Below are 24,618 nucleotides of genomic sequence, written 5' to 3'. Positions count from 1 at the left end.
AGGACGGGAAAACGAGAGCTTGCAGGAGGCCATCTTTTCCTGCCCAGTGCGAGAAAGCACGTGGCCAAGCGCACTGGCGAGACACCACACGGCAGACCCGTCGGGCAGCGAATGGAAAGGGTTCCTTCTGGGGATAAATGCCGCTTCTTGGTGAAACGTTCGCTTCGCTTCTTTAATCTTACTTGCAAGAAGAGGCCCGTGGAGCGACCAGGATCATGCGAGGAGTGGCCGACGTGGCCGGGGAGGAGCGCGGAGGGCGGACGCCTCCCTCGGGCACGGAGTGGCCCCGCTCCGGCTCAGCTCTCCTTGCGGGAGGTTCTCTGGGAGGCCGCCGAGAAGGTGATCAAGAGCTGGGCCGTGTAGTAAGTGCTCATGATGAGGGCGCGCGCGTGCGCCACGTTGGAGCAGAACTTGTCGAGGCCGACGAAGAGGTCGGACGCCACGAAGAAGAGGCTGCCCGCGGCGGCGGCCGGCCATCTTGCGCGGCGGGCCAAGGCGCGCCAGGCCATGACGCCCAGCAGGCCCGTGTAGGCGGCCGCGGCCCAGACGTACAGGCCCTTCAGGCAGGGCAGCAGCAGGAAGGTGTAGGCGGCGGCGACCGCCCCGCCCACGGCGAGCAAGGTGAGGGGCCGCAAGGGGCGCAGGCCGAAGGCCAGGATGTAGCACGCGTGGCATCCAGCGAAGGCGGCCAGTCCTGCGAAGGAGGGAAAGGGAAACACCGCGGTGACGTGGGGAAGGAGCGGGGCGGCCGGCTGGCCGCCTACAGCAGCCCTGGGCAACACGCCCCCCCCCCCCCGCTTGTTGAACTGCATCTCTCTGTAGCTCCAGCCACCCTCACCATGGGGGATTATGGGCAGCTCCCCCCACACATTCCCTACCCCCCACCTACAGGAAGGAGGGCAGATTTTTTGGGACGGGGGAGGGTCGCGCCAGCCTGACCCCCATGTGAGGTGGTCCATTGCTTAATTCCCTCTGGAAAAAGGAAAAGAAAAGACAGAGGGAATGTAGATCAAATAGGGATGCACATTCTGACAAGCCTGGAACTTTCCCAAACTGATGCCCTTCCGATGTGTTAGATGGCAATTAATATCATCCCCACCCAGCATGATGGGAGCTGTAGTCAGGAGTTTGGGTTAGTATATCAGCTACATTTAGGAATGATCATGCTAGCTGGGGATGATGGGGTTAGTAATGTGATAATATCTAAAAGGCACTTGTTTGAGGAAGAGTGCTGAAAAGACAGCAAATCAGACTGCCAGATGTGCATCATATTTTCCAGAGGTGTAGTCACTCTTCTGATTCATTCCAATTGCACTTATTTTGTTTTCTGCATAACACTGGAGTGAAAATGCTCTGTAATTTGTGAAGAGGGAGAGGGAGAGAGAGAGAGAGAGAAGAGGTGTGACATCAGAGCTCATACATATTCATAAGGTCTAGCAACTTTAAATGAGACCAGTAGTGACGAACATATGGCACGTGTGCCACAGCGGGCACACAGAGCCCTCTTGATCAACACATGAGCCAAGTCATCCCAACATCGCCCCAGCAGCCAAGCATCGGATAGCAGCGTACTGAGGGGCCATGCGCATGCTTGGAAAGGAGTAGTGGTGCCAGGCGATGATGTCACAAGCCGTGACTCATTAGCCGCAACTCATTCAAGCTTTCGCATGGCCAGTCAGTGCACTGCCTGGTGTGTGTGTATACATATATATACACATATATATTTGCTTGGACTGTCTGTGAGTTATTTTTTCTAAACTAAAGCCTCAGTTTTCAGGTTTTATTGCAGTGTTGGCACTTTGTGATAAATAAGTGGGTTTTGGATTGCAGTTTGGGCACTCAGTTTCTAAAAGATTCACCGTCACTGGGTTAGGGTTAGAAAAATGAGGTGTCCTGGCATGGTTTTGATGGTTGGAATGTGTTTAGGGTGGGCAGAAACAATGAGCTGTGCAGAAAAAGCTACTCAAGGAAGACTTCTTCAAAATCACCCTCTTTTCAATGGTATTTTACCCCTCTATTAGGGTTAGGGGTGTGCACCAGGTAAGGGTTAGGGTTAGAAAAACGAGGTGTCCTGGCATGGTTTTGATGGTTGGAGTGTGTTTAGAATGGGCAGAAATGTTGAGCTGTGCAGAAAAGCTACTCAAGGAAGGCCTTTTCAAAATCACCCTCTCGTCAATGGAACTTTAGCCCTGTATTACAGTTAGGGTAGGGTAGGGTTAGGGCAGTGGTGACGAATCTCTGGCACACCTGCCACAGCGGGCAAGCAGAGCCCTCTCTGTCAGCATGCAAGCCAATTCACCCCAGCATCGCCTCAGCAACTGAGCATCGGATAACAGTGCACAGAGGGGCCTTGCTCATGCTTTGAAAGGAGTAGTGGCGTCAGGCAATTACATCATGAGCCGTGACTCATTAGCCGTGACTCATCCGAGCTTTTGTATGGCCAGTCAGTGTGCTACCAAGGTTACATATATATTTGCTTGGACTGGCTGTGAGTTGTTTTTTCTAAACTAAAACCTCAGTTTTCAGGTTTTATTGCAGTGTTGGCACTTTGTGATAAATAAGTGGGTTTTGGGTCGCAGATGGGCGATCAGTCTCTAAAAGGTTCGCCATCACTGAGCTAGACTGTTCATGTCATAGATACGTCCAGATACCACTAACCCAAAGAACAAGAAATCTGGATATTCATCACAGGCCAAACTTAAATAATTCTTACTGGATATCCACTTAACTGTGGCCGTTGAACTTCTTTCAGGCCATGGGAACTTGACCAGTTTGCATTCCTATGTGAGGTTTGGCTGTTAATCTGTTATCTATTTTTGGTTTCATTGCAGAATTTTATTTATTTAATTACTTACTTATTAAAATCTTTTCTATCCTGTCCCCTCCAGAACATCTTAGGATGACTTAACAGAATTGAGCTCCATATACTACACAAACTTTTCCTTCATGGCTTCTCTACTACATAACCTCTAGATGGCACTGAGGTATAGTAGAATAGCACAAATACAAGATGAAATAAAGGGTTTTGTTTGTTTGTTTGTTTGTTTGTTTTTTTGCTTTCATGATAAAATGCTCTATTTCCCTGATCTTAAATTTGCTGAAAAGACTGGTTAGACACAGAAAGAAAACTGGAAAGTCATGGCATCTAAAGAACTGTTAAATTACTGTGAACGCACCATCGATAAGTACCTCAAATAGAAAAGGCCTAAGCCTTTCAACCTTTTAGAAGGTGGGGGAAAACTGCACAGAAGCAGGGGAATTACCCAGTGATTGGGGAAAAGAATGGAGGGAAGGGCATGGGGAACTACCGAGGACAGGATTGAGACTCCCAAGATGTCTGGATCTGGCCCATGGGCCTGGCCTTTAAACGCCCTGCTTTTAACAAATATGGAGCCAGTGAGAATCCAGTGTTTACTAACAATTCAGAGCTTCAGGGAAGGGGCAGAGATGTGTGCAATTTGTCCGGGTTCAATTTCCAGCGTAGGGTTGGGCAAGACCCTTTCCTAAAATTCTGGAGAGCTACTTCTCCATTTCCTAAGCTGCTAATAAATGTGTTGCAAAGTAAGCGAATATATTCTTTTTCAAAATTGCATGCACATACGAATGTGCATGTACACACATGAGCATTCACCCCCGTCAGATTAATCTGAAGTGTTTATTCATCATTTAACTAAAGGCCTGATTCATCTGTTTATTCCAGAGATGAGTTAGATTTTACTACGTCGGTGACACGATGCCAACAAAGGGAAAAATGTCTCCATTCTACCCCTACAAAGGGAGTTACATTGCAACAATGCACACATTCAACCTGTGTTTTTTAAATCTTTCTAGGAAATTTGGCACTTGTGATAAATGTGTCATTGGCGCCCTCATGTGGTACGATGAGGTATGCCATGGAGCAAGTGAGTGGATGGCAATTTACCCACTGGACAGATCTGCCTAAACTGTTTGTCACCTTGGCCCAGTTCTAGCAGGTAAGCTAGCTTCTTGTTACTGATTTAAACCCTGCTGGTGTTATTGCCCATGCTGCTTTGACATGACTTTGCTCCATGCAGTTGCTAGTTTTTGTCTATGATGTTGTTTCAGTGTGGATACTGTTGGCTGCTGGGGTTGTCTGGAAAACTATGATGGGAAGTACATTATAAAAAAGAAATAGGAAAAATATATCAGCACAGAGCACAATTACATTTTTTTCTGAATATATTAATTAGCAAAAAGGGGGAAATAAATCCTCTTGTCTTTTATATAAGTGCAGAAGCTCACAGTAACTGCTTTGCTTTGCTTTTTGCTTTGCTTTTTGCTTTGCTTTTTGCTTTGCTTTTTGCTTTGCTTTGCTTTGCTTGTCTAGAGTGGGGAAAGTGAAGTTTCATCTCTAATGAAGAAAGAAAAGGTGTTCAACTGTAACACAGCACCACCTAAAAGTTATATGAGACCTCCATGTCAAGCTCAGAGCTCGATGCTGCAGCGAAACCAAGCACAGATGCAGACATGAGTAGCTTTGTGCAGAAAAGCACAGTGTCTTTCCCAATTGCAAAATTAAGGCCACGAAGAAACAAAAGAAGTGTGAGATACTTAGTTATTTTTAATAAGTTTTTCATTATTAAAACCAAGGGTCAAAAATGGCCTGAATATTGAGTGTCAGTTGGAAAAAGAATCATAGGAAGAAGTGGGACGGCCGACTTTGGCCTGATCCGGCTTATAGTGCCTTGGGCAAAGAAATGTCTTGGACTCTAAACAGGAGCACTGCCATGAAGTGAAGACGCTACACTGCAATATCTTTTTGTAGAGCCCACTTATTAAAATCAGTTTTCACGGACATATTTGACACCCTGCAAATGTGCTAGACTACAGTGCCTATAAGCCCCCAGCCATCAGTGACCAATGGTCAGTGATGATGGGCATTGCAGACTGGTACATCTGGAAGAGGTCAGGTAGGGCCAGGCTGTGTGAAGTCCTAAAAAGACAACAGGTTATATTACAAAGTAAACATTGATGGGAAAGGATTCAGTGTGGAATTTATTGGGCATGGGATGTGGAAAGGGGAGAAAGGGGATGAGGAGAAGCAGACTTTGGCAGCAATGATGAGAAAAATATAGAGCGCATTGTTGGGGAGAACGCAGACCTCCAGTGGAGGGTTGCCCCGGAGCTCTGAGTATCAGTGAGTGGAATTTCTTTCTGTGGTAATTGCCATGCAAGGAAGGAGTTCTAAAGGGAAGGGAAGAGAAGAGCTCGCCCTCCCCTCCCAGCCTGTTGTAAATCCCCTGTCCCAAAGAAATCTCTTCCTGCATGACAGCCGATCTTGTTAAAAGCTTTTCTTCCATTTGCTGGGGATAATTTGGGGCAGGGTGCAAATTAATTGAAAAAAAATGAGAATATGAGAAACCAATTACTTGCCTTTGCCTCCTGTGAACTCCTAACAATAAGCCTACATTTGCATATGTAGTTCTAATTCAATATATGCAAATGTCATGCAGATGAATGTTCTATGGATCGGAGTCCCAATCTTTTAACTGCCTGGCAACACCCTTCCCCCAGAGAAGTGCGGCAGCACTTTTTAATATTTTGGCCAAACCTCCAGCACCCTTGAAGAAGCCCCCAGTTCCAGCCAACCCACTCTCTCCCCAGTTGTTAGGTTGCCCACCCCTGCCCCCTCAAAAAACTCCTCTACCAGGCCCCCACAAGCCCGTACCTGCAAGAAAAGTGTTCGGCCACACCAGACAGGCATCTCCCACTGCCGAGAGCAGCAGGCCTTGAAATATTCGCCGGGTGTACGGTGTCCAGGCACCTGCGCTGTAGGAATTTGTGGCCACAAAGAGCTTCAGGCAAAGGGTCGGCAGGCACTTGAGGATGGTGCCCCCAATGCTGGGCTCAGGGAGCCAGAGGATGAAATACGCCATGCAGGAGGCGAGGAAAGGCAGCAGCTTAAAAAACTGGCTCATCGTCTGCCAATGCAACGTGAAAGGGAGGCAAGGGTAAGGAGAGACGCACGGAGAGGTCACATCACGTCCTGCGGCTGCAAGCCTGAGTCTTGTCGACACTGAAGCATCCTTGGAGTGGGGGCATCGCTTGGTGAGTGGAGAGATCCAAGCCAGCCGGTGCCTCCTTTCACAGCAAGCTACTCAGGACAGTAACTCCAGGATGCATGTGTGGGGGGCGGTCTGACCCACAGGGGTATTTCAGGCCTCTCTTTAAACAGGCAGCTTTCATTAAAAGCAAAAGCATGTCTCTAGACCTTTACTTCTAGACCCAGTTCAGATGAAATGGCTAGCCATGGGTTAATGAATAGCTTCAGCTATTGGGCATTACAGAAATGAAATAATATATCAATATACAATATAGCTGGGGCTTGATCCAGCCAAGGCACCTGACTTTAGATTTGATGCTACTTAGGAAGTAACAAAACCACCTATTCCCAAAATAGTACACAGTTAATTGAATGTATTGATGAAATATGGATGCAGCATATAAACAAGTCAAAGAAAATGTGTACCCCCTTCTCTGTGGCCATATTGTGTCGCTAAATAGACAAAGGGATGCTCTGTGAGACTCACAATTTGGCTGGCTGAGTGCTGCATCAACTCCTCTTCCCAGGTGGAGAACAAAACAACATGCCTCTTGCCGTGAGTTTTATAAACTTCCTCTCTCTCCCTTTTTCAGAGTCACTAACTCCACTTCTGGGGATAGGGACAAAGCTGCTCCAGAAAAGGAAACTGTTTTCTTCTCACAGCAGAAGTGGTCCTTATCTACAGAATGATTGGGGAAGGCAGCTTCAAGGCAATTCTCTTTGGTGTCCTTCCACCAAAGCCCATGGAGACTTGGAAAGCCATGAAAACTTGGCGTGCCTTGTAGAACCTGTTCTGGTGTTTGGACATTGCAAAAGTTCACTACACTACCTGCTGAATAGTAATAATGTCCTTGCACATACAGTACCACAGGGAAACTGGTTTGGCGTCATCACGATTATTTAAAGGCCTGACCAGTTTGACCAAAGGCTGGCTGGCCCATTTTAATATATAGATCACCTGTCCTGGCATTTGCGGTATTTTTAAAAGTGGGTTAGACCCAGTCTTAGTCAAGCTTCAAAGCAGACCCATTGAGATAGCCAGGCCTTAAGTTAGTCATGACCAGTTTTAATCCCATCAGTTTCAAGGGCATACTCAGTCCAACCAGCCTTTGGACTGCTGTTACTGAGCCAGCAACATTCAATCCATGTTTATGTAGCAGGATGCCCCGCTGGATTCATGGGGTCCCTTTCCAAGTTCAAAGTACTTAGGATCAGAGCCTCAATCACTTTGGTATATATGGATTGCGATTCCATTGCAGTTATATCCCACTGTTTTTCCTCTTTTGAGGAACCCAGGATGGCTTACATAGCTCCCTTTTATCCTCACAGCAACTCTGAAATAAGTTAGAAGATGGAGAGGGAGTGACTGGCCCAAAGGCACCCTGTGAACTTCATGGCTGAGTGGGGGCTAGGTTTTGGGACGGGGGTCTTCTACAGCCTTACCTGGAGGTGCTAAGCGCTGAACCTGGGACTGTCTGAATGCACAACAGATGCTGGACCACCCCACTGTGGTCAGTTGTTTCCCAGCCCTTTCCCAGGAAGAACAACTTTCACCAGTTCCCTGCTTGATGTCAGAATGGACTTCAGCATTACACCTGAACTGAGCTGACATGCAGGTGGGGGCCAGCCATACAACTCTGCCCCTTGACTTCTCCATCTTGGCCTAAAATTCTGGAAGTGACTGCAAAGCTTGGCACTGGGTAAGGAAGTCTGCCACCAAATGGCTAAAAATGATGTTGTTGATCTCAAATACATAGAAACATAGAAACAGAGCGAGTCAGAAGGGGCATCTCAGGCCATCTAGTCTGACCCCGGCTCCAGTCGGCTGTATGGTGACATTCATTAACGTATTTAATGTGCTTTAAACCCAAAGTAGCTCCATGCTGGATGTGTTGACTGTAAATGCCAAGTCTCTGGTATCTCAGGTTTCCACACCCACCACCTTTCCTGAGTGCTGCATCAAATGCCAGGAGTTCTGATAGGCAAACATAAAATTGGTATACCTCATGCCCAACATCCCAGAAAATGTGATGTTCCCTCTTTGATGTATTTGCCAGTTGATGGGTTGCCTTGCTGATTACTTGACTTCATCTACATTAAATATATTATTTTCCAGTAATGAAGTAAGTTCCAGACAAAATCCTGGGCAATTGATTCAGTTGCAAATTAACTAGGGGTGTGTTAAAAACCTAATACTCTTCTAGCATAAACACTAATATTCAATACTTACCATTGGGAATAAAATCCAGGATGTGATTCATGAGTTTTCTTTGGCCTAATAAATTGGAGAATTCCAGTTGTACTTCATTAGCAGAAATACCATTTAGTCCAGAGCTTGAAATTACCTCACCGCAACACTTCATCCTTGACATAGTAGGGGACTTCATAAAAAGTTTTGTACCGCTTCTCAGCTTGCCCTAACCACAAACCTCTTTGATTATGATCTCGGTGATAGAAAATGCCTTTCCCAAGAGAGAAATGAGAGAGAAAAGCCAGGATGCAATGGCCTATCTGAACTCCATAAGGGCTAGAGCTAGATCTGGTACATGAGAAGGAATCTGGGTTCTCCAGATTCAAAGTAGGGTCTCTCTTATTGTTTTTCAGTATTTCCTTTTACAGCAGGAACCCCTCCCCTGGCAGATTATAACAAAACCATAAATTAATGCAAATAATAACACCATAAAAATAAGTCCTAAAAACAATGAGCTGCTGCGACCCCCCTCAAACGAACAACCCCCCTTCACTACATCGTAAAGATTTTGCTACATAGCTCCTATTTAAAATAGATTCTTAATGAAGAAGAGATAAACAAAAAAACTAGAAATTTAAAAGTTCAGGCTTCTCACCTGACAAGAGGGCCTTGACAAGGAGGTAACACCACCCTGGATTCTCAGAGACAGATTTCTAGCAGGTTAGCATAAGTACCACTACGCCCTCTCCCTGGGTGCCTCAGGTTCCCCTCCCTCCCTGGTGGCCAAAACACAAACCAATGCTTACATTAGCAGCAACCTTCCTTCTGTATTTGGCATCCACCTCCAGTATATCCATGGCCTCCCCTGGTGTCGGCCACACCGCTGAGCTTCAACGTGCCAGCCACTCACGGCTGTACCTTCCACGAACATGGACTTTAATCTCCCCAAGGGTGCAATGGGCCAGCTGATAAGAGAGCAGTCAATACCTGTTCCTCGTCCCTGCTTGGTAAGGGATTGTCTGGATGCACCTGCCTCCAGGAGAGAGGCCCTGAATCCTCTGGAGCAGCCCCTACGTGTTCCTGCACAGGGGAAGCACCTCCATTCACTGTTGCCCCTTTCCCCCAGATCGGGGGCACAGCTGTCAAGCTTCTCGATTCACTTTGGTTTTTATGGGAACCCTATGAGCCCCTAACCGGAGCCAGTTGTGCTTTGGGAAGCTTTTCGTCAGACGGCGTCCACCACTAGCAATAAGGTGGCATTGTTCACACGTCTGCCCTTTTCTAATGGGTTTTCTAGAGAAAGTTGTATTAAAAAGATGGAAAAAGTAGTAGGAGAATATTTGAGAGTTACATTTAGAAATGCAGAAACAAAGCGAGTCAGAACAGGACTCCTGGGACATCTGGTCTGAGCCCCGGCTCCAGCCAGCTCCACTCATGTAATCCTGAACATGTGGTTGTCCAATCTTTTCTTGAGCACCCTCACTAATAGGGCCTCAACCCCCCCCCCCCACCCAGAAGCCTGCCCCATATCCTAGGGGTCCTAACCATCAGGAAGTAATTCCTGACATCCAGGCTGAGGCCTGGTTCCTTGCGCTTTGCCCCATTGGAATGCATCCTGCTCTCCACTGCAGGGAGGAACAGGTCACAGCCCTCCTCAACAGGCCATCCCCTCACCTACCTATAAGTTGCTAATGGATCCCCTCAGAGTCTCCTCCAGGCTGAAAAGACCCCGTTCCCTCAGTCTCTCCTCATACACTGTCCCTTCCAGCCCAACTACCATTCTTGTGACCCTGCGCTGAACCGATTCTAACCAAATAGCAAGATACAGGCCAGCGCCGACGTCACGTTTTTGAGGGCTGTGAGGCAAGAGGCATTTGATGGGTCCCTCTGTGAATCTGCCTTCTCACCACCCTGTCAATAGTGTTTGTTCCTTGTGCCTTTTCCCTCACTGCTACCGTGACCACTCACCACCACCACCACCACCCCTGTCTAGGCAGGTGAACAAGTAGGTTGCGATGGAGGACCGTTGTGAATGGGCCCCTGTTGAGGTGTGGGTCCTTGGCAAGGGCCCAAGCGTGCCTACTCTTGACACTGTGAATGGGGCAGGGAGAAAGCATCACCAAAGCCTTTAAAGCTCCGTTAAATTAAAGGAGTGCATCTGAGTGTATTCTAGGAATCGGATCTCAGTACTGGCACTGAACTGAGCCAACACGCCTTTCCCATTAAAGTATGTTTTTCCTAGTTGCTCCAAGCTTTCAGTTGCCTTCTGACATGATCTAAGCCATTTGCTGCCATTGTGAAAGGACTGGAGCACGGAAGCTCTTGCTGATCTTCCGCAAATCACCAAAAGTGCAGCCGGTAGGTCACAGTTTATCCCTATGGCGGATAGCACAGTACAGGCCACTGGGGGAGAAAGAGCAGCTGCGCTCAGGTAAGGCGGCATTGCCTGCACCAGAGCTCCAGGTGATAAGTGCAAGCGGCTATGGACAGGTGGGCCAGCAGGGACGGCTGTTACAGAACGGAAGTTCTCGGCATTTTTTGGTGGATCAGATAATTCAGCCTTCTGCAATCTGGTGCCCTCCAGATGTTCTGGGCAATTCCCATAATCCCTGACCATTCACCACAAGGGCTGGTGCTGGTGCTGATGGGAGCTGAAGTCCACAGTGTCCGAAGGGCACCAGGTACAAGTATTCTAGGCCACTGACTGTATGTGTGTGCATGTAAAGGGCCCATGTGTCAGCCTGCAGGCTGAGTACCGGTGTTCACAGAAGCTGACTGCCTGTCATAACAGGATGCCTTGCATTGTGATCGGGGCGCAGTCCTCCAGTTGCATGCTTGGCGATGGGAGGTCTCCAGACCTGTTTGCTTCTGATTGTGCTGGGCAGGGCAGGGGTGATACTCCCCTCCCTGCCCTCCCACCCTGCACAGGGTGCTCGCCCACCCAAGGTGCTTTGCAACCCTTCTCGTGAGGAGGGTGCTTTGGAGGGAGATGGAAACGACTGGCAGAAGCTCAGTCTAGCTCCGCAGCCTCCTCGCTGCCCACCAAAGCACCCCTTTTCCCCACCTCCGAGTCACAGAGGGCAGCCAGGGCAGGGCCTTCCATGCAGCTGCAAGGGTGGGGAGCAGATCTCCAAGTCCTTTCCGAGGGGTGCATTGTCTCTGACTCCATAGGGGAGACCCCCACAATTCGATGGCTCCACAGACCATGTCTAGGGGCCATGGGGTTGCCCTTTCCATGTGGAAGAGCTTTGGGAGGGGGCATTTTAATGCTTCTCTTTTATTTTAACCCCCAAAGCCTTCAAATGACAGAATTACTGGGCTTCCTTTTCAATAGATGTTTATTTCTTGAATTAATGTACATACCATATCAAACGATCTGACACACCTGTGATCACAGGGAGTCAAATTATCTGCCCAGTGCTCTTTCACTGTAGCTTTTATCACGGCTTTGGAGAATGTTTCATCTCTCCACTGTTGAGATTCTTTCCAAGTTGACTTGCAGGGACCGTGTGGAGCAGCCTTCTCCAACCTGCCGCCCTTTAGATGGATTGGACTGCAAATCTCATTATCTCCAGTTGGGATGATGGGAGGTATAGTCTAACACATCCGGAGGGCACTGAGCTGAAAGCTACCTTTGAGCACCAATACAGGTATTAGCAGGTGGCAAAATAAATGAAATGGCAACAGAAGTCAGTGGTGTTACACCTCTTGGACTGATTGATTTCTATTCCCATGGCCAAAGCTCTCAGGGTGGTTTGCAATGCTGCATAAAACAGTGCCGTGTAAGACCATACAAATTTCCAAAATACAGAAATGTAAAACCCATTTTAAGACAGCTAGTATCCAGAGTCCACCTGTAAAATACCCACAATGGGTAGCTCCTCAGGCCAATACATACCCTTGGCTGTCTTTAAATGCTTCAGCACCAAGAAGCCGCCTTAACTGGTGCACCAATGGTTGGCATAGGCAGGCCTCACTGGGGAGGGTATTCCAGAGCTGAGGGCCACCACTGATGAGGCCTCCCCCTCATTGCTGGCCTCCGGGCCTCCCTCCCTCCCTCCCTCCCTCCCTTCTTTATTTATATTGCGATTTCTATCCTGCCTTTTTCCTACAAAGGGCTCAAGGCAGCTTACATCCTCCTCCTCCTCCATCTTATCCCCACAACAACAACCCTGTCAGGTAGGTTGGGCTGAGAGTCTGTGACTGGCCCAAAGTCACCCAGTTGGCTCCATGGCTGAGCGGGGACTCGAACCCAGATTGTCTGAGTCCCAGTCCCATGCTCTTAACCATTACACCACACTGGCTCTCCTTGGGGTTGGCCCTTGGGGGAAGGCCTTGGCTGTTGTCTGATCTGTACGGGTAGATTACATTTAAGAGAGGCACTCTGTCAAATGTCTTGGACCCAAATGTGCCACGTCGGTGGTTTGTAGCTTGCTCCATGTTCTAATCAAGCTTTCCCAAGGTCGTGATCCTGTATTTTGAATGCTATGGTTTGGCAGAAAGATAGGATCTAAATCAAATAAACAGAAATACCTCGCAAGCTGTGCTTGGTTTTATGGGTCAGTAGAGCCTAATTAAGGTTCTTGCTACAACTGTTAAGAGCGACCGCTCGTAAATTACACACTCAGCTCCATAAAACAAGTTTCTTAAGGATGAAACTACAAGTTGCGTTATGTCAAGGAGGCACGTCAAAGCGCATGGGCTGGCAACACCTGCTCCCCTTCCACAGAGAGCAGGTTTGCACACTCACCTGTCCAGAGTGTGGGGGGAGGTTAACACCTTCTCCTGGGGAGACGGGCGAGTCCTGTGTCAGTGAGGCTCCCCGTCCATGGCAGCTTTTATTCTAAACTTTACAGGAGCTATCCAGCATGTTGGGCTCTATCACCAAAATAGGCTCGCTACCATAATGCACCACTGACAGCACCCATGGAACTCAAACTAAAAGCTGCAGTGGATGAGGACTCGGGAGATCTGGGTTCTAGGCCCCACTCAGTCATGTCGCTCACTGGATGACTTTTGGCCAGTCATGGACTCGACCCAGCCTGCCTCACAGAGCCGTTGTTGCAAGGACAGCATGGAGAGGAGGCGAACCTTGTAAGCTGCCTCGGTTTCCTTGCAGAAGGCAGGAAAGGCAGGTTATGGAGGCAATGTCATCATTGCCTAAGCGTACACATCCTCACCTGCGATTCCTGGAGCGCCACTGAAGTCAAACAGCAGCAATGCGTGGCGTGGAGGGAGATTTTCGACAAGAAAAGAGCACCGGGAGGAAGGGGTCAAGTTCCCTCTCCTTGCTCAGCAGTTTGGGGCTGGATTCCCTCTCCCACATCATTGGTTTTCAGAAGGAATGAGAGGGGATGGTTGTACACATAGACTATAAATTGTGCATTGAATGTAATGAGCCATTTGCTACTTGTACACATGGTTCTTTGCAGCACAGGGTTGTAATTTTATACATGTCTGTATCACACCAAACATACACCAATATATCACACCAAAACTATATCACACCAAAAATACCCAAACAAACAAACACCTTTTAAAAGTATAAATAGATTGCATACGGAACCCATTCTTGCATTCACGTGCTATCACTGAACCGTCTGAAGATCTGACTGCTCTTGCAGCATTTGAACATCTGGTGGTTGTTTAGATACGTGGATGGTTTATATAAACATACATACATACATACGAAACAGATGTGTCAAATCTTTCTGCCTCTTCCAGTTATTATGGATGGAGGTGGGGAATTTTTTTGGTTTGGTTTTGCTATGTTCTTTTTGCGATTCCCCCATTTCTCTTTTTTGTTTATTGTAAGTGAACATTATATATAGATACATACACACCTGGGTGTCTCATCACAGCTGTCCTGCATACCTGAGGTCCTGGATGCATTCTCCAGCATTGCCAAAGAAAGCTGGTGAAAGATTCTTACGTCAAATTGCAGCGAGTGGCTGGCAATCCTGTGCTGAAGACACTGCACAAAACAGTAACACACTTCTTGTGCTCCAGATCCAGGAGCATAAGACCTGCAGTCCTAAACTGCCGCATGGAACCTTGTTTTTAAGGATGCAATCCTACGGCACGCAGGGCCAACACAAAGCCCTATAACTCCCACATTGCCCAGCCGGCACAGGGAATGAATCTAACCCTAGAAAGGAGTTTTGAAAGACAAGCATTTGTCTTTCAACATGCGGGGTGGGAGAAGTGATGGCCGTACTGGCCCAACCTACCTTAGATTCAGGATGAGAGCCACTCAGGGAATACCAGTTCAGCAATGGATGCACTTGGGTGGAGGAAGGAGAGCCATCTCCACGGAGCAGGAAGAAAGCCCCGTGGGGCCAAGCTGCTGACCTGTTACATGGAGAGCAGCCCCAAGCACGATCGGAAATAAGATATGTAGGGGAAATGCAAATAAATCTTTATAGAGAGAACTTGCTTATATGTGCCTTTGTGACATAAAATCAAACCTGCAGTGTCCCTGCTCTTCTTGGCCAGAAAGAATCAGAATTCCAAGCCAGACTCTTTTTCCCTGAAGCGTTATTAGTCATCTGTCCCTTTCAGAGACTGTGTCTCTCCACTTGCCTGAGGCAGCTGCTACATTTAGTTGCAAAGTTCATCCTCTGCGGAAGTGGCTTCCAAGGATGTCCACTCTTCTGCCAGCAGCAGCAACCTGGCCTGACTGGTTTCCCTGCTTTTATGTTCAGGCTCACACCCAAGACCTGTAATGATTAATGTGCCTTTCTGATTGTTGTGTCAATACCCTGTAGTAATATTTGCTGTCCTATTCCGTCATGTCGCCTCTGCAGTTTGCTCACATAGTTTTGACTATGAATACATTATGTACTATTATTTGCTCATCATCAACCCTGTTCCTGTGTACGTGACTAGAAACCTATAAAACACTCTGTATATGATCTGGAATTTTGTAGTTGGTGGGTGTACCTCTACCTGACAGTGCTGTTTGTGAGGATTTGTCCCTGCAAGGGGTGGCTTGCTCAGAAATGTCTCGCTGCTGCATTCCTACTCCCAGGGATAGGTCTTGTGCTGTTCCTGTGTCAGGTGACGCCGAAAGAACATTGACAGTCTTTGGGTGCTGATGGACTGGATGCCGTGTGGGGCCGGCTGGGGTGGGTAGGAGGCAACAGGAGGTCCTGGGCCTTCCCCTTGTAGCTTTTTCGGGCGGTGTAAGAAAAGGAGCCTTCCTGGACGCAGGAGTAGAGTTAACTTGTTTGTGAGAGGAGACAGCCCCCAAAAGAATAGACACAGACGCCTCCGCCTGGTACAAGGTGTTCCAAGCAAGCCCAAACCTCCCCATCGGCCTGTGATGGATTTGGAACCTTTTTCTTTGCATGAATGCGGCCAAGCACAGTGCCTGCTGCCTGGCTGCACTCCTGCAAATGGCTTGTCCTCGTTGCAAGCTTGGCCTTGGCAATGGAGACAAGACAGCTAGGCTGCAGGGTACCATGTTGCCCTGTAGCTAGCTAGGCCCTATTTCAATGCAGCAGCCTTCCTGCAAGCACAGGAACCATTCCCTGCATTAGCAACTTGCCTCTGTTAGTGAATCAGAGAGACAGAGCAGTCAGCCAGCAAGTCTGGTCAGGGCCCTGGAGAAAGCAGGTAGGTCCAGCATTCTCCCGAACTTCAGCTAAGCCTCAAGCAGGAGAGCATGGAGGCACAGCCGGGAGTCACAGACCCTGCCGAAAGGCATGCTGAACAGGGGCCAACCACAGCAAGTCCTGGGTCCCCACCCCGCTTTCCCGACCAGATACTGATGCATAAGCTTTTGAGATCTCCAGACATCCTCATTGGGGGAAATGTTACAAAAAGCTGGGGGTGGTGGAAAGCAGAGAGGGTGGAAAGAGAGGAGAAAGCTGTGTTATAACAAAAAAATCTACATGATGTATTTCTTACATTAATATCCCACCATTTCTCTTATTGTGAGGAACCCAACATGGTTTGCATAATCCGCCTCTCCATTTTATCCTCACAACAACCCTGTGAGGTAGGGTAGGCTTAATGATCTTGAGTGGCCCAAAGTCACCCACGTGGCAGAGTGAGGACTGGAACTCAGCTCCCCTGAGCCTCAGCTCAACCCCCTAACAAGTGCTGTGATCGTTGCAGGTTGCACCTAGAACTCTCCTTAAACCTCTGGAAAGAAAAAGAACAAAAACCAAACCATAGCACAGTGAAACAGAGGCTTTGGAAATCTGGAATCCAGCTGTTCCTAGTATTCCCTCCATCCACAGGTAAGATGTACGTGTGATGCCTCCCAGCGTTGAGGAAAGTGAACCAAATGGCTCAATTGGTGTAATTGATTCTTCCAGCAGCGTGTGAAGTCCTTCAAAGCTGCAGGTGGAAATCAGCTTACAGTGACGATGCCTGAACCGCCCCCAGAGAGATCACTTAAGAGCAGGGTGAGGTGCTCAGAGGGTGCTGGGTCTAATTTCTGGAATGGGTGTGTATTTGCTTCACTATGAATGGCACATTTAATCGAATGGGGACATACCTGGTGGAGTCAGCTTTTGTTCCTTATGAAACTAACACCATGAGCAATGAATAAGTTTGGTTTTGTTATTCTGTTTCTCCTTCATTTGGGGCCAACTAAGGTTGTAGCTTGAACATGCCTGGAGGGCACCAGACAGGGAATGGCTGACTGGACACACCAAGAGCATTCTGAGAAAATATGAAGGTGGGTGCCCAAGAGAAGTTCTCCTGCTGTTGCCAGAGAAAGAAGAAAAGTGCTCGAGGAAATGAATGCTTTCAAGAATGGGAGGTTTTGATGAAGGTGAGTAAAACAAAAGGAGAAAAATATTATGCAGTTCTCATATTTAACACTAGCTATGTGTGTAGGTCCAGACCTTCTTTGCTTCTGCCTCCATTCTGAGCTCATTCTGCTCAGAGTAGGTGGTGACCTTACCAGAGTTTCTTATGCCATATTCTTGAAGGATATCACCAGGAGATTGCAATGGGAAAGTCTTTAAAAAAATACCTATTCTTCACTGAGGTTCTCAATCAATCCGTGTGGTTCCAGGTTGTTTTAGTGGAGAAGGATGAATTTGCAAGGCTCATAACTGTGTATTACTTGCACAGAATCTGTACACAGAACATGGGTCAGAGGAAGGAGTGAAAATTAGCCAAAGAGAATCAATAACTGAAGATACACAGATGATTGTTAGCCGAAAGCGGCAATGGCTTGAAACGGCTCTTGATGGAAGTGCAAAAGCAAGAGTGCGGCTCAACATTAAGAAAACAAAATTGATGACTGCAGAACAATTACAGAAGCTCTGTAACACTTCTTCGGTGAAGAAATTGCCATTGTGAAATATTTTGCATACTTCAGCTCATTCATCAAGTCAAAGGTCTTCCTGCAGCCACAGAGTTCAAAGAAGTCTGAGACTGGGAAGGACAGCCATGAGGGAACTAGATAAGGTCATCAAGGATAAGAATGCTTTACTGGAGACCAAGGCCAAGCTCATTCATGCAATTCTACTCCTGACCACTAAGGATGGGTGGGAAAGCCAGGCAGTTGGGAAAGCTGATGGGAAGAAAGTGGATGTGTTTGAAACACGGTGGTTGGAATTGCTTTGTGAATACCCTGGACTGACAGAAAGAAATACAAGGGAGTCCTAGATCAAATTAAGGCAGAGTTTTCTCAAGAATCAAAAATGACAAAATTGAGGCTGTCGTGCTTTGGACACATCATGAGAAGGCAAGACTCCCTGGAGAAGACAGTCATGCTAGGGAGAGTTGAAGGCAGAAGAAGGACAGGAAGGCCAAATAAGAAATGGATTGACTTTATAAAGCGAGCCTCTGCTTTGAATTTAGATCAGCTAAGCATAGGGTGTCATGCATAGGACATTTTGGCTTTCATTCACAGGGTTGCTAAAAGTCAGAGACAACTTGACAGTACACAAAAACAACAAACTTGCAGAAGAATCCCATTTTTTAACATCCTCACCCGGCTATACAAGAACTTGGAAACCTACCTTACGCTGAGAGCAGACCACTGACTGATGGAGCTCAGTTCTCTTTACAGAAGAGATGGGCAGAAACTACATCTCCATTAGTTTATATTTCAGCAGCCAGCATTCGTGACTATTAGTCATGCTAGTGAGGAATTAAGGTCCAAAACATCTGGATATATGCCTGGTATGCAGCCAGCACGGGCTTGGAGGACTCTGGTTGGATCCAGCTTGCAGAGGGCATTGTAGGGGTGACTCAGTGTCCACCACCTTAAAGCCACTCCCCTGTTATATATACCATTTAAGAACAGGATCTAATTGCTACTTGTATGAAGTATGCATTTAAAACAGAATCTTGCTGCATCCTGCTTCTGTGAAAGAGGAAGACTCCATCCTATCTCAGAATTGGCGGTTCGGTTCCATATTTAATCATACTTACAGTAGACCCATTGCAACGAATAGAACTTAAGCTTGTGGATTGTGTGGCTTGGTAATAATTTTGTAAACCATCTTGCAGTTAAATAGCAGACTATGATCGATAAATAATTCCACCTTCCTGCTCTCCAGATTACTGGCATAGTTATAATAGTTGAGCTACTTAACCTGATGTTACTCTAACCTTTTGATGCTAAACCCATTCAGCTGTCTGGTTAAAAGGTGCTAAACAAGTAAGCAAGCGTTAGTCAAAAGAGATTGGGTGGGAGCAATTAGAGAAAAACAATTTGTAAATAAACAGCTAAAATAAATAAAATCAGTTTGGCTTCATAAAGGCGTCAACCCCAACTCTCATAAGAAATCTTCAGCTTAAGCCACATGGTAGGCCTTTGAAGGTGCAGCACTTGGCCAAAGTTTAAGCCATGAAGGTGCAGCACTTGGCTTCCTTACTAGCAGAAAGCACAAGCTGGTGATGTGAAACAGCAACATGGGACTCCCTCTAGCTCCAGAGTCTTGTTTCCAAGAGCTGTGGTGGTAAAGGACTGATGGGAGTGATAAATCGTGCTACCTGATCAAGAAAAGGTGAGCTCCCTGCTCAGACCAGATTGGCTGCATGGAGAGGACACATCGAGGGAGAAAAGCAGCCAGTGGTAGCCAAAAGATTTGCTGAGCAACGAGGCACTGGCAGATACAGGAATGCTGGAGTAGTTTCACCTCCTGGCAGCTCGAGGGTGGTCCCCGAGAGTTCACAGTTCCACTGCAAAGGGAGCACGTGGGGTGCCAGAGCAGTGCTAGAGTGGCACACTTTGAAGTCTGGAGCTGAGAGGGAGGGAGGGGGGCTGTGGTTAAGCTCAGGAAGCACAGGACATTGAGTGGAACGGGGGGAGGGTGTCACCAACAGCTCTCCTAACAAAAACGCACCAGCTCTCTGTTCCTACAAACCCTGGCTCGCCTGGATGTGGGAGGAGGGGCTGATGCAGCCCCTCCTGCCCGTCTTTCCCATTGCACAGCCGCTGCTGTGTGGACAAGACGCAGGGCCCCGCCATGAGATGCAAAGATGAAGGGGACTTTTCCTGGCCACATCCACAGCACCAAGCCGCACGTAAGCTTGCAGGCAGGGATGGGGGTGTGCTGCAGCCACATGTTATTTTCATCACTTAATGTATGTTTTAAGGAGATTTATGTGAAGCAAGCAAACAGAGAAAGGCTGAATGAGAACTGGATTCTACTTTTTGCAAGGGAATGGCTTGTTGGATTAGCTGCCTGCCTCTCATAACTTAGGCAGGAGAGCAGCAAGATGCAGCACACAAACTGGCAAAAATACAGGGATGCTTATGCATGTACAAGCATAGCAATACTCCAGGAACAAAGCCTAGTTTTGTTGGTTCAGGATTCCTGGCCACCTTTACCCTTTTTCTGCATGGTCCCTCTGATATCCTTCAAGGTTTTTTCCATGCCAGGTGTAGATCCCCAGCTCCAAGATCAGAGTTCAGTTTTGATCCAGACCTAGAAATGTAAAGGATCCTATGGTTTCCTATATATTGTCTAGGAAGGTATAGGCCAGTGGTGGCAAACCAGAGGTCACGCAGAGCCCTCTGTTGGCACACAAGCCAAGTCACCCCAGCATCGCCCCAGCAGCTGAGCATCAGGTAAAAGCCCACAGAGGGGCCATGCGCATGCGTGGAAAGGAAGAGTGGTGTCAGGCGATGATGTCACCAGCCATGACTCATTAGCTACAACTCATTCAAGCTTTCGCATGGCTAGTCAGTGCACTGCCAAGGGGAGAGAGAGAGAGAGAGAGCGAGAGAGAGAGAGAGAGAGAGAGATTTGCTTGGACTGGCTGTTTTCAGGTTTTATTGCAGTTTAGGCGCTTTGCAATAAGTAAGTGGGTTTTGGGTTGCAGTTTGGGCACTTGGACTCTAAAAGGTTCACCATCACTGGGTTAGAGTTAGAAAAATGAGGTGTCCTGGCATGATTTTGATGGCTGGAATGTGTTTAGAATAGGCAGAAACAATGAGCTGTGCAGAAAAAGCTACTCAAGGAAGGCTTTTTCAAAACCGCCCTCTTTTCAATGGTATTTTACCCCTATATTACGGTTAGGGGAGTGAACCAGAGTGAATATATATATATATATATATATATATATATATATATATATATATTTGCTTGGACTGGCTGTGAGTTGTTTTTTTCTAAACTAAAACCTCAGTTTTCAGGTTTTATTGTAATGTTGGCACTTTGTGATAAGTGGGTTTTGGGTTGCAGTTTGGGCACTCGGTCTCTAAAAGGTTCGCCATCTCTGGCATAGGATTACTTTGCCTGAGACACAAACGAACAGGGAATTTCAAACTAATGAATTAATATGAGAAGATTATTTGTATATAAAGAAGAATGAAGTTTTAAGGCTAATGGGGTTGGATAAAAATGTAACAAACAATATGTAATGCTAAATGTATTGAATATAACCATGAATAAAATGGAGATGAAGCAGAACTACTCATAGAATTTTGTGAAGCCAACCATCTCTCCATTGCAAATATATACTTCAGTAACTTTTTTATTTAAACAAGTTTTTGGTTGATTTAATTTTATTTTATTTAATACCTTTTATTTTGTTGTGGGTTTTGGGTTAATTCTGGTTAATTTCTTGGTTTTGTTTGCTGGTGCACATGAGTATGTTTTAGCTGAGGTGCTATCTATTGTTCTATTATTTTATTGTTGTGTCTTTTATCTGATTAATAACAGTTTTATTGTAATTTACGTATGCTTTTATGCTGTAGTATTGTAAGCCATACAGAGAAAATTTGGGTTATGGGGCAGCATAGAAATGGAATTAAATAAACAATCAAACAAACAACCAATCAATCAGAAGTCTGTATACATAGACATTGCCAGATGGCCTATACAGAAAGCAAAGAGACAATGCAATCGAAATCAGTTGATACAGAGGTTGTATTCTCATTGCCCAAACAGAACAGGGAGCAGACTGTGGTAGTGATCATGAACTCTTAATATAAAAAATAAAAGTTGGAAAATGATCACTAACATAAACACAGTGCCAAAATACATCTTAAAATAACATTCCTAAGGAACGTCCCAAAAGGAAGAAGCACTAGAGATCATATTGCTACTAAACATTGGGTACTTGACTACACCAAGGAATTTTAGAAGATCAGCCTATGCTTTACAGGCTAGAACAAAGCCTTTGATTGAGTGGAGGTCCTGAAAGAGATGGGGGTGCCTCACCACTTGATCATCCTGATTGAGAAACCTGTATCATAGACAAGAAGCTACTGTTGGGACAGAACATGGAGAAACAGAATGGTTTCCTGTAGGCAAAACTTTCAGACAAAGGTGCATTTTACCTCTCCATCTGCTCGATTTGTGTGAGAACTTATCATAAGAAAAGCTGGGTTAGGCAAAAGAAGGCAGATTCACTGGAGAAGACAATTATGCTAGAGAAAATTGAAGGAAGAAGAAAAGGAAGACCAAACATGAGAACGCCATAAAGGAAGCCACAGCACTGAATTCATAAGAACTGTCTTGATCAAGGATAGGAATTTTGGAGGGCTTTCATTCATAGGGTCTCCTTAAGTGAGAAATGACCTGATGACACAGAACAACAAACCAAATGAGAATGGAAGCAAAATGATGGCAGAAAATCCAGCTATAAAAACTTTTTCGAAATGAGAGGAAAGAAGAGCTAAAGAATGGTGTGATGTGGGTTGAGAAAGCAAAGCAAGAGGTAGATAAAAAAAGGGTGATAAAAGAACACAGCAGAACTTTAAAAAAAAATGCTGAACAACATGAAGTAATTTCAAGTGATTTTGTTTCATGTCCCTGATTAGGGAAGGAGAAAATTAATTCAATTCCAATAAATAAGGTGACAACAGAGAACAACTGAGAGAACAAAAGCTACCTCAAAAAGCAAGGTTTTGCAGGGCAGAAAGAACACAGTCATGTACAAACAAAACTTGATGCGAAGTGACCACTCCCACCTCAACACACAAGAAAAACCTAGTTGCTCACTTTCTATTTCTAGCTACTATAGGTAGATTTGAGAGGAATGGGAGGTGCAAAGAACTGAAGGGCACAGTGTAACTTAATTGTTGCAAAGGACAGCAATTCAAGCTCCTGGTAAAACAGGTCTTAGAAACATAGAAACAGAGCGAGTCAGAAGGGATCTCCTGGGCCATCTAGTCTGACCCCCGGCTCCAGCCGGCTCCACTCACAACATGCCCACCATGTGCATGTCTAGCCTATTCTTGAACACCCTCACTGATGGGGCCTTAACCACCTCCTGTGGAAGCCCATTCCACACCCTTGGGATCCTAACTGTCAGGAAATACTTCTTGGTATCCAAATTGAACCTTGGTTCCCTGAGCTTCACTCTGTTGGAGCACTTTCTGCCCTTCTCTGCAGGGAAGAACAGGTCTCTACCCATCTCCGTGTGACACCCCTCACATACCTGTATGTCGCCAAAATATCCCCTCTGAGTCTCCTCTTCTCCAGGCTGACGAGACCCAGTTCCCTCAGTCTCACCTCATACGGCATCCCCTGCAAACCGGCCACCAACCTTGTGGCCCTACACTGCACTGACTCCAACCTGGCTATATCCTTCCTGTAATGAGGGGCCCAAAACTGAACGCAGTACTCCAGTTGCGGGCACACCAGAGTCCTATAGAAGTGCAAGTGGAGCTGACCTTCCATGTCCCTCCCAGCCCTGTAGAGAATGGACACTTCCTCTTCTCTTTTCATATGAGAAACAATTATTTAAAATTGATAAACCGTGCTTATAGCCCTGGATGGTGTATACTTTTTAGTGTTTCTGAAATATAAGGTGTTAATGAAGCCTGATGCCAGAAGGCCTTCAGCTCTGAAGCATTTGGGGAGAAACGTGTTTTGCATTGGGAAGCAAAATTCTGGATGGAGACATCCCAATTCTACTTGAGCCTCCCTCAGCTGTTACCATGCTTCCTAACACCCACCCTCAAATCTTGGCTAAAGCTCTTTTAATGGTTTGCCCAAGAAAGAATTTACTGTTTGGGTCATATTTAGAATAGACTCACTCAAATCAGGGAGAGTTTAAGCATAACTAACTTAAGTCCAATAATTTCAATGGATTTCCTTAATGTATCTATCGGTAGATCCACCTGGTGTTAACAGAACAACAAAAACTGCGTGCAAGAGTCCTGAACAGACTGGTATGGGAACACCTAGATTGAAACACGAATATTTTACATTATTACATGCTTCAAGTTAGAAAATGCTAAAGTACTCCACTGAATTCTATTACTTAGGCTACTCCTTCATACATCATAAGGGAAGAGCAGAGAGGGTCAGTTTCTGGAAAACATTTTAAATGAGAGCTTTAAAAGTTAAATAAATAATGGATCTTACTTGCATTTGTGTTACAGTAACAGCACGCATTGCCTCTTGCAGTGCAGGCTTTTCACAGCTTGTAGCCTAGCAGCGAAACATTCTTAAAAAGTGCTCTCCAGAGGCAAGCTAGGCTATCTCCACCCAGTGACGAGGTTATGAAGGAAAACATGTTGCTTAGCACCAGAGGACATGCCTTGTATGCAAAAGGTCCCCACTATGGTCTCCAGCATCTGCGGATAGGGCTGGGAACAATTCTTGCCTAAAAGAGCTGCTGTAGCTGGTGAATACTGAGCTAAATAGACCAATGGTCCGAATCTATATTCAACAAACACCTGCCCCCCCCATACACACACATTTTACACATATCCACAAACATGCAGAGTTAACCCTATAAGGTTTTCAATCGAGCTGGAAATTGTGCTCAGGTCTCATAAGCCTGAGAACAACACTTCCTCCCTAAGGAGGCAGAAAGTGCAAGTGACTTTCTTTGGAAACATAAACCAAATGGGCAGGAAGGATGATGCTATGCAGAGGTGGCTGTGGGGTTATGGAAACATCCTGACTTGTGGCCTCCTGCTTCTCTC

The 24,618-nt window shown here is 46.4% G+C and overlaps 1 protein-coding gene across 1 annotated transcript; it reads right to left on the bottom strand.

Annotated features, from left to right (window-relative positions):
• Positions 1-296: 296 nt before the first annotated feature.
• Positions 297-5,939, bottom strand: TMEM86B (transmembrane protein 86B). Its single transcript, XM_044447714.1, has 2 exons — positions 5,690-5,939; positions 297-694 (listed from the first exon to the last, which is right to left on the bottom strand). The coding sequence occupies exons 1-2, from the start codon at positions 5,937-5,939 to the stop codon at positions 297-299; spliced, it is 648 nt and encodes a 215-aa protein (XP_044303649.1).
• Between the last annotated feature and the right edge of the window lie 18,679 nt (positions 5,940-24,618).

Source organism: Varanus komodoensis, unplaced genomic scaffold (genome assembly GCF_004798865.1).
Source record: "Varanus komodoensis strain SLA01 unplaced genomic scaffold, ASM479886v1 scaffold53, whole genome shotgun sequence".
Lineage (NCBI taxonomy): Eukaryota > Metazoa > Chordata > Lepidosauria > Squamata > Varanidae > Varanus > Varanus komodoensis.
Note: the sequence above shows the minus strand (reverse complement) of the source record. Positions and strands in the feature narration are given on the sequence as shown.

Excerpts from the sequence above, each read along its gene's own strand:
- TMEM86B (XM_044447714.1), bottom strand. The coding sequence starts at position 5,939 with ATGAGCCAGTTTTTTAAGCTGCTGCCTTTCCTCGCCTCCTGCATGGCG. Across the intron at positions 695-5,689 it reads GCCGAACACTTTTCTTGCAG|GACTGGCCGCCTTCGCTGGA; the intron begins GTACGGGCTTGT and ends CCTCCTTCGCAG.